The sequence below is a fragment of the Kogia breviceps genome, chromosome 1 (genome assembly GCF_026419965.1).
Source record: "Kogia breviceps isolate mKogBre1 chromosome 1, mKogBre1 haplotype 1, whole genome shotgun sequence".
In the NCBI taxonomy this organism is placed as follows: Eukaryota; Metazoa; Chordata; class Mammalia; order Artiodactyla; family Physeteridae; genus Kogia; species Kogia breviceps.
Window position 1 is genome coordinate 64,831,942 of NC_081310.1, and position 10,194 is coordinate 64,842,135.

Consider the following 10,194-nt stretch of genomic DNA (forward strand, 5'->3'; position numbering starts at 1 on the left):
CTAGTTCTCCCAATCGGTGCGCAGCGCTGGCAATTCAAACTGACAGCCGGTTGGAAAGGCAGAGAGCGGAAGAGGGAGCAAAAAACGACGTGTTCAGTGGCAGAAACAGCAACGCCGACGGAGCCCCCAAAGCGACCTCTGCCCCACCCCACCAACACCACTGCGAGCTCTGGAGCGGCCGCTCGGGAAAGACTTGAGGGGACGGCGCGGGGCACGAGGGAAAGCTGAGGGGAGGGAGTCACGATAGGAGCGACGCGAGAGCCCGCATGCTGAGGGCTGGGGACTGCCTGGAGAGAAGTGAAGCGGGCTGCCCGCGAAAGAGCAGAGCGGAGGAGGGTCGCGGGAGGATTAAGGAACACCCAGCATTGCCCGGTGGGAAAAGCTGAGGGGATTTTTGAATCCTGGGGAGAGGAGAAAGATTTCCAAAGAGGACGCGAGGGTAGGGATTGGAGCTCTCCGAGGGAGGGGCTTAAGGGGGAAGCTTTAGATAAAAGAGCCTGTACGGGAGAAGCTAAGGGAATTGCACAAGGAGCAGGAGCTGAAGAGTAGAGGATCCTTCAGACTGGAGAAAGGGAAAACTAGAGAAGTTCCCGAGGCACCTTGCAGCCTGCCTCCTCCCCCACTTAAAACTCCTCTCCCTTCCCCGAAAGTTAAAGAGAAAGCCAAGGGTGCTGCTTCTCCCCTGTTTTCTACTCAATAAATACCACTTTTACCCTCCCACGGGAAAACAGAAAACTCATTTCTTTCTCAATTTTCAGGCTTAGAAAAGATCTAGGCCTCGCAATTTGATTTTTAGCCGGGGAGAATCAAACTAGGGAGGGTATTACTCTATTTTTAAAATCCCACACCTCATCCTTCCCCGGACGCCATGTCTACGAGCAGCTGTAGTTTCAATGACCGGCGCGTGTCCATCCTGTGTTGCAAATTCTGTAAACAAGTGCTCAGCTCTAGGGGAATGAAGGCTGTTTTGCTGGCTGACACTGAAATAGACCTTTTCTCTACAGACATCCCTCCTACCAAGTAAGTCATACTAGTGGCGGGCAACGGTAGCCTTTAACTAGATGGGAAAAGTGTATGGCTTGAGCCTCTGGGAGTCAACAAGGAGGTTATCATTTTGGTGTTCCAGCCACTCCCAGCAGTCTGACGATCCCCCTGGAGTTTAAGTAAGGGGGCAGTCTGTCTGGACAAAGGCTGTGGTTTAGCCAGAGTGGTCAGTCCTGATGTAATGCTTCTAGTTCAATTATAGTCATGTGGTCCCTTCAGCTGAATCCCTGGCTACTGTGCCCTGACAAACCTTCCTCTCACTGGATCAAGTCCATGACTGAGACGGTAGGTAATTCAAGCAAGATTTTCTGTACTGATGGAGAAGAGAGGTCATTTAAGTTTTTGATTTTTGTTCCCAAAGTTTTACTCCAGAAAAACATTCCCTAGCTTTCTACCATTTTTTGCAATTGGTGTGCTGATTCAGATCCATTGTCCACCTAATTCAGTATTCTTTTCTTATCATCTCCCTCTCTCTCTCTTTCTGAATGAGACATATAGATTTTTATGGGATGAAACAGGACTTAGCCCTCAAATAATCCCTGTCACCCATAAAGCTAATTTTAGATATTATGCATTGGTTTGCATACTCAAATCCTTTTAAATTCTGTTTTCAGTCACTACCCACTTTTAGGTGTAGAGTCCTTAAGAATTTGCTTCCTGTTTGGAAAAATAGCCATTTTATTTGACTCAAATATACCTTTTTCTAGCCCTAAAAGGTACTTTCTCTTTCTATAGTCAACATATATGTGCCTTTACATGCTTTTCAAGATTTTGCTCTTTATTCAAACTTTATCATTAAAGTGAAAGAGAAATTATCCAAAATGCACATGGACAGCTGTTCTTTGGACACAGAGCCAGAGACGGCACACTAATAATCAGACTACTTTAAAATGAATTTCATGATAATGATAGAAACTTTTTTAAAAATTAAATATACTCAAAGCTGTGGGCTCTTCCTCCCTTGAAATCTTATCTTCATTGGTTTAAGTGTAGTCATGCCTAATGGCAAAGCCAAAGGCCCTCATTTATTTCAAAGATAAATGGGTTATTATAAGTACCTCTGTGCGTGTGTATGTGTTGCAAAAAAGAAAAAGCACTAGACAATAAATCTAAAACCTACTACTGCAAAGTTTCTATGATTTATTGTCTAGTGCCTTTTCTTTTTAGTAGCACGTACAGAAACAACAGTTTTAAACATTAACCCATTCGTCTTTGCAATAGCTATGGTAAGTATAAAATAGTCATAAGGAGAGCTCAGATATGTGAATTGTTAAAGGTTAGACCAGAGTCTGGTGTACAATCAGGTCTTTCCTGTTGTCTTCTCTTCCATGTAGGGGTTATCATAATGATGGATTAATGTGCTAAGATGTATATGAATCAATGAACACATAAGATTTTTTGAATAGAAGGTTTGTCATATTTATAGTGAGCTCACAAATATTAACTTACCCTTATAAAATATATTATTGTTCTCTTACTAAGTTACTTAGTTCTCTTACTAAGACTCTAAGTTTCTCTTAGAGTTTCTTGCAGCTCTTTGAGTCTACAAAATTCATGCTAAATCACAATCAAAAGTACATTTTGTGGCAAGGGTATGGAAAAATGGAACCCTGTGCACTGTTGGTGGGAATGTAAAATGGTACCACTACTATGGAAAATAGCGTGGCGGTTCCTCAAAAAAATTGAAAATAGAATTACCATATGATCCAGCAATACCACTTTTAGGTATATATCGAAAAGAATTTAATACAAGATCTAGAAGAAATATTTGCACACCCATGTTCTTAGCAGCATTATTCACTATAACCAAGAGGTAGAAGCAGCCCAAATGTCTATCAACAAATGAATGAATAAACAAAATGTGGTACATGCATGTAATGAAATATTATCCAGCCTTAAAAAGGAATGATATCCTGCCTGTCACATGCTATAACATGGATGGACCTTGAGGACATTATGCTAAGTGAAATAAGCCAGTCACAAAAAGACAAATACTGTATTATTCCACTTATCTGTGGTATCTGAAGTAGTCAGATTCATAGAAACAGAAAGTAGTGATGGTTGCCAGGGGCTGGGGGAAGAGGGAAATGGGGAGTTGTTATTTAATGGGTATAGAATTTCAGTTTTGCAAGATGAAAAAGGCCTGTAGATTTGTTGCACAAAAAATATGAATACACTTAACACTTATGAACTGTCCACTTAAAAATGGTTAAATTAGTAAATTTTATGTTATGTGTTTTGCACAACATCTTTTTAACAGTACATTTGACTATCTCTATACTTTTCCCTCTCCAGTGCAGTGGACTTCATTGGAAGATGCTATTTCACTGAAATTTGCAAATGTAAACTGAAGGACATCGCATGTTTAAAATGGTAATGTGTGGCAATATTCCAAATAGCCCTGGGTTTGGGAGATGGATGTTGACACAGAAGCACAGAGAAAGGTTCAGTGGGCTGCATCGAGCACTGGTTATCACCCATGCAATGAACCGTTGAAAAACCATTTGTTACTTAGAACCGTTTTTCAAAAGGGTCTTATGACACTTTACCTTTGTATGTGATTTTACAATTTTTCAAAGTTCATTAGCAAATATCTGCTTTAACTTTCAGAAAATGGCAATGTAGTTTAGAGGGGGGAAAAAAAAATAAAAACGCTTGGATTTACAGTCATAAAAATCAGGCTTGAGCCCTACCTGGCCCTACATTTATTCTCTTGTTATCTTGAGTAAACTTAAATCTCTAAACCTCTGAAACTCTGTTTCCTTATTTAATTTATATCTTAAGAAGACAGGTATCTTCTTAAGATAGATAGGTATCTTCTTAAGATAGAAATTAAAATATCTTTTGTGTTTACCTTACAGAGTTGTTGTAAAGATCAAGTGAATTATGAATATTAAAAGGCTTGGTAAACTATAAAGTACAACTCAGAGGTCCTACCATGTGCGAGTCATTGTTATAGAGGCTGGAAATCCGGCAATAAAGAAGACAAAGTCATAGGCCTTTGGACATTATATTCCAGTAGGAAGACAATCGATCAGTAAGATATTTAAATAAATAAGATCTTGAATAGGGTGGGAAGTACTCCGAAGGAAATAATAATAATAAATGACAGAATAATAGAACTTGAGAGAGTGATAAGAGCTATTTTAGATAGCATGGTCAGGGAAGACTCCTCTTGAGAAGGTAACACTGGAGTTGAATCCTAAAGGATGAGATAGGGAGGAACCAGAGGAAGAATGTTCTAGGCAGAGGGAACAGCCAGGGCAGAGAACCCAAAGGCAAAGAAGAACATGTTCAAGGAATAGAAAAGACAATGGCCAGTGTGGCTGAGAGATTGTGAGAGTAGGATGGGTAGATTAGCGATGCAGTCAGAACCCAGATAATATAGAGCAGCGCCATCCAATAGATGTGTGCAAGCCACGTATGTAATTTAAAAATTTCGAGTAACTACATTTTACAAAGTGAAAAGAAACAGGTGAAATTAATTTCAGTTGTATATTTTACTTAATCTAACAGATTCAAAAAATTGTCATTTCAACATATAACCAACATAAAAAATTATTAATGAAATATTTTACATTCTTATTTTTTATTCTTAGTCTTTGAAATCTAGTGTATTTTTATACTTCCAGCACATTTCATTTCAGGCTAGCCAAATTTCAAGTACTCAATAGCCATGTTTTGGATAGCACAGATCTAAACCTTGGTAGGAAGGGTCTTCAGGTTTTCATTTTTGGCCAGTGGAAAGCTACTGAAGGAGTTTTAACAAGGGAGCAAAATGATCTGAGGTGTCCCTACTAGAAAGCTCCATGAGAACAAGGACTTTATTCCTAGCACCTAGAACAGTGCCTGACACATAGCAGATGCTCTGTAAATATTAGCTGAATGAGTGAATGAATGAATGAATACAGGTGGTAATTAAAGCTGTAGAATTTATTCTTACAATATAGCCTTATAAATAACTGTCAGTCCTAATCCAAGAACATCTTTTGCTTTCATTTGTTTGCCTTTCAAGCCGATTATGATTAGAAGACATGTTTTGGGTGGGCTGGTACCTTTTATAGTATTTTTTGTAGGGCCTCACAAAAATGACTGACTCACATCTCACAGGGGAGGAACAAGCTATAATAGGAATTTTTACAACTCAAGGTGTAAGCAGTTCATGTGGTCATTAAAAACAAAACTAAAAAAACTTCTAGCTAAAATGTTCCCTGTATATTCATTCTATTTAATAGTGACCAGATAGGAAATAAACCTATGGAAGAGTGAGTTATTTCTAATCAGAAGGATAACCCTGGAGACCGTAAAAACTTTTGCAACTTTCTCTAGAAGCTATGGATTTGCTTCATTTCTGAATTCCTTCAAAAACAGAGACTAAAATTAGATCAGCCAGCTTGTGTTCAGTTTTCATGGGCTCATGCTGTCTTCCTACTCCTCCATCTGTTGAAACAGTTTTTGGGTGCTGGCATGGACCTGAAACATATAAGAACCCAACTTGCCACAGTCCTGGGGAGAGCAAAAACCTTTTACCCACAGGTCTGAGTTTATTTAATGTATTTTGTCTATACAGCCCATCAATTTTGGACAAATCACAACCTTATGGCATTTAGAAACTAGCTTCTGAAGGGGGAATGCATAAACAATACTAGCAAAGAAACAGAGAATATATTACTCTTATTTCACTTAAAGACTATTTTCCCACTTGGCAGTAGAACTGTAACCATTATCAGAGTAACTCCCAACCCAAAGATCCTAGCAATGGAGGTTGTTAGGAGAAAATGAGATCTTTATATGATCTGTCTGTTTACATTAGCACATAAAAATGCTTACATGGTCAGATATTACCTTGTATCTAATAATATTTACTTTCTCTTTTTAGTGGGAACATTGTAGGTTATCATGTGATTGTTCCATGTTGTTCCTGCCTTCTTTCCTGCAACAATGGACACTTTTGGATGTTTCACAGCCAGGCAGTTTATGGTATTAACAGACTAGACTCTACTGGTAAGAAACAACAGACTCAGACGTCCCTCTAACTTTTGTCTACCAAGAATTGAGTGAACCTCTCCATAGATCATTTCAGGATCCCCTCTGAGACTTTCTCACCTGGGTTGGATCCACTAGAGTGACTTCGATCCTTTTATCCCAAACATTTACTTACAGAAACTACTAGCCAAAATTCATTGCATTTCTATTTCCATCATCATATTTAGGAGCCTCAAACTTGGCTGGATTTCTTGGCCTTTTAAAATTAATATTTTAATTGTTCTAAATTTCTGCCTTGATACATAATATGGCTCCAGAGAATTTTGGAAGAATTTAGATTTGATAGTCAATTGTGTTTATGGATCTGTGTGTGTGTGTGTGTGTGTGTGTGTGTGTGTGTGTGTGTGTGTGTGTGTGTAAGAAAAGGGAGGAGGGGAGGCTAGGGTCATGGGGAGCTGGGAGGAAAGAAAACTAGGTAAACTCTGTATTTGGTAATGTTGCCTCAGTATAAAAATAGCCATTTTGACATCTATATTAATAAATTATGATGAAGTTTCAGACAAGAGAAATATTTAATACCAATATGTTTTACTGATTATTTAGTAGAAAAATACACAACCTATTCTTAAAAGATATTTACATAATACATTTTATATTGTCTGGAGCCTTTCAGTTTTGTTATAGAACACATGTTCTCAATGTCTAATATCTGCTTACACAGAATACGAAGTTGACTTTAATACGAAGTTGACTTTTAATGGGACTTTTTTAGGGAACTAAAGTTTACAGAACTTAGTATACAGAACAAGTTTAAAGAAGTTGACAATCCAAGTTGCCACTAACTCAGGTTTTTAAATGTATGTCTTAGTCTTCTTCAGAACTTAAAATATACTTCTTTTTTTGAAGTATGATTTGCCTTCACAGACTAAGAGATCATGAGTTGTAAGCTAGGTTGTCAGTGTCTTTAAACCCTCCAATTATGCTTGGGTTTTTATAGACTCTTTTTTTTTTTAATCACCTGGCGTTCAGTTGTGACTTTCAACCCATCATTTGGAGGCCTTAATTTAAGACTCTAGTATGTTAAGAAGGCCATTTTTGAGCAAGGACTTATCTGAACTCCCCTAAGTGAGATATAGCTTCCTAATTTAGGCCTCCGGTTTTATATTTGTGTTGCTTATGGGACACATTAAAGGAAGTTTCTGCTTTGATACTATTTTTCCTGCTTCATAGAATTCAAAACACAGGGTGGAGGTTTTTCAATTTTGATTTACTTTTTAATATTGGTCAATTTTTCAAAGATAAAAGCTCAGCATTCTTCCATTTGCACTGAATCTAATCCATGAGAAACAGATGTATCACAGGATTTCCTTCCTCCCTTGTTAACAGAGAAGGGAAGGTGCTGCTTCTGTCAGATCCAGTCTCTTAGTTTATTTTTTCTCCTTTGAACCAATTGTGCCGAGCCACTCATGTCTCTGAGTATCGACTCCAAGAATATCAAACTTCTCCTTTGTAACCCTAATATTATGATTTGAAGGAAGATTTTTCTAGATGCTTCGTATAAAACAGAATTTCTCATGGCCTTGGGGCTGTACTTGAATCACCTGAATCAGCAGCATCAAAGTAATATGTACACAAGCTTTATAAAATTCTAGAATGTTTAGACTGAAAGGGCCCCAGGAAGTCTATGTTCTAGGTTAACCTTCACATGTGGACCTGATTTCCTTAGACTCTCCTGTGGAGGCTTGGGAAACCTCAGTTCAGATTCCGTGGGAATGGCAAATGCCCTCAAAGGAAAGTTGTCTTCAGCTCTCCATTCACCTTTATGGGTTCTAATTCTCCCTTAGATTTCTGCCTAGTGATTCCTTACTATCCTGTCATCTCTTCAAAAGCAGAATATCATCCATTCTCCGGGGAAAAGAAGTGTTTTTTATTGAAAACAATTCAAACATACAAAAAAATTACAGAAAATAATATGATAGACATCAATATGCATCAAATAGGTACTAATTTATTGCCTGATTAAACCTCCAGTATCTCACCCAACAGAGACAGTTCATTGTTTCTGCTATTTTAATAATGCAACAGTGGGGCTTCCCTGGTGGCGCAGTGGTTGAGAATCCGCCTGCGGATGCAGGAGACACGGGTTCGTGCCCTGGTCCGGGAAGATCCCACATGCCGCGGAGCAACTAAGCCCGTGAGCCATGGCCGCGGAGCCTGCGCGTCCGGAGCCTGTGCTCCGCAACGGGAGAGGCCACAACAGTGAGAGGCCCGCATACCGCAAAAAAAAAAAAAAAAAAAAAAAAAAATAATGCAACAGTGTACATCCTTATACATGTCTCCTTGGGCACCTGTGCAAAATAGGGAGAGGAAAGGATGAGTGATGGTCCATATTTAAGATATATATTGGTTTTTTGTTTTTAATTCACAGAATGGAATGCCCAACAGAAATAAGAAATGAGCTAAATCTACACATATGGACAGGCGAATCTCAAAAACATAATGTTGAATGAAATAAAGCAACTTAGAAGAGATACATATAATAGCACACTATAAAAAAATTTATATACACAAAACAATAATATATATTGCCTGTGGCTATATACATTTGTAGTAAAAGTAGTAAAAACATCCACGGTGTACTGTTAGTGGTGGAAACTGGATTCAAACCAAATCTCCAAACCCTGGCTCATTCTATCCCACCATGTGACCACTATCTTAGTATGTATGGAGTGGATACCCAGAGCTGCTGAGTCTTCCCTGTGTCCACACTGACAACTGGACAGCTTGAGATTTGCTTTCTGATTGGCTCTCCAAGAGGTCAATTAATAATGGTATTTTTTTTCAATTTAGTGCTTTCAAGTTATAATATAGTACGTGCCCATAATAAACCATCTCATTATCCTCTACCATATACGTGGTCTAGTATCGTATACCAGTGCTGGATTCTTTAATATGATATTTGACTGTTCTTTCATAATGAGGCTTTAGACTATCGTTTTGTTTATTGTACTGACAGCTACAACCTGGTCCTAAAGTTTATAGTTTTACCTTGACAGCCTCTAGCCTAAAACCCATGTATATCAAGGATTACTGTTTATATTATAACTGGCTCCAAAACCCTGCTTTTTTTAACCAAAAGAAAGGCACCAGTGACTTCCATACTTGTTGAGGAGATGAGGAGACTTATTCAGGTGCCTTTCCCATGCGCCCTCCAAGAGAAATGTAATCTAAAAAGATGTTGTGAGAGCTCCATTCTTAAAAATCACTAAAATAGATTTGAAAATTCTCAGTGTAGAGTGATTATGGCATAATGTAGCTAGAGGCAAGGTTTGAGGAAATGGACTCCTGAGATCTTTATGAACTCCAAGATTCTAGAGTTCAAGCCCTTAATTTAAAGTGTTTAAAGAATGATTGTATTCTAGATGTTGGATAATTTTAATATCTAGGTATTGATCATGTTATTTGTGGTTCATTCTTTAATAGCTTTTCCCTTAACTGCTAACACTGTGATTTAATATAAGAATGTTAACATATAAGGTTTTATATATCGTGTTCTGAGTTGTAACGGTACTCAGCACCAAATAATTTTATGAGCTTTTCTTTTCAGGTGTAAACTTCCTACTTTGGGGCAACTTGCCAGAGGTAGAAGAGAGTACAGATGAAGACATGTCAGATATCTCAGCAGAGGAGTGTATTAGATGAATAGAATTATAATATATATAATATTTAAACTTTTTCCTATGTAAAAAATATATGAATGGACCAATTCAAAAATTGTTAGTAAGGATTTGCCAGTGATTTATTTTTTTGGAAAACAAAAATGGGGCATTTGTTGATTTATTTATTTTCGGTCTCAAATTAATTACCTGAGTTTATTGAACCAATGTAGTCCTTTTCTTTTACTTCTACTTCTACTTCTACCCTTCCTCTCTCCATCCCTCTTCCCAGTATAGGTGTACTCTTAAATTCAGATAATAGAAGAATCTTTCCTGTGTCACTCAACTATCTCCCAATCTGGGGATGGTTTTCTTACAACTAGATGCCAGATGCTATTAATTTTACATTCGAATAAGGGGCATTAGTATCCACACATATATCACCATGCTTATATCCATGCATAAATCTATGCATATAACCATGCATATAAGCATGTATATATGTGTG

General features: G+C 38.0%; 1 protein-coding gene across 3 annotated transcripts; it reads left to right on the top strand.

The window, feature by feature from the left end:
* Nucleotides 1-854: 854 nt before the first annotated feature.
* FAM72A (family with sequence similarity 72 member A) lies at nucleotides 855-9,732 on the top strand. Of its 3 annotated transcripts, none has more exons than XM_059072385.2 (4): nucleotides 855-1,020; nucleotides 3,340-3,417; nucleotides 5,924-6,048; nucleotides 9,638-9,732. In XM_059072385.2, the coding sequence occupies exons 1-4, from the start codon at nucleotides 869-871 to the stop codon at nucleotides 9,730-9,732; spliced, it is 450 nt and encodes a 149-aa protein (XP_058928368.1). In that variant the 5' UTR covers nucleotides 855-868. The 3 variants fall into 3 exon arrangements, with proteins under 3 accessions (XP_058928368.1, XP_066889348.1, XP_066889342.1); XM_067033241.1 differs by having other exon boundaries at nucleotides 869-900; XM_067033247.1 differs by lacking the exon at nucleotides 5,924-6,048 and having other exon boundaries at nucleotides 9,638-9,692.
* The last annotated feature ends 462 nt before the right edge of the window (nucleotides 9,733-10,194 follow it).

What these genes read in the sequence shown, in the direction of transcription:
- FAM72A (XM_059072385.2), top strand. Translation starts at nt 869, where the DNA reads ATGTCTACGAGCAGCTGTAGTTTCAATGACCGGCGCGTGTCCATCCTG. An exon ending in ACAGACATCCCTCCTACCAA is followed by an intron (nt 1,021 to 3,339) that starts GTAAGTCATACT and finishes TTCCCTCTCCAG; the next exon opens with TGCAGTGGACTTCATTGGAA. An exon ending in TAACAGACTAGACTCTACTG is followed by an intron (nt 6,049 to 9,637) that starts GTAAGAAACAAC and finishes TTTTCTTTTCAG; the next exon opens with GTGTAAACTTCCTACTTTGG.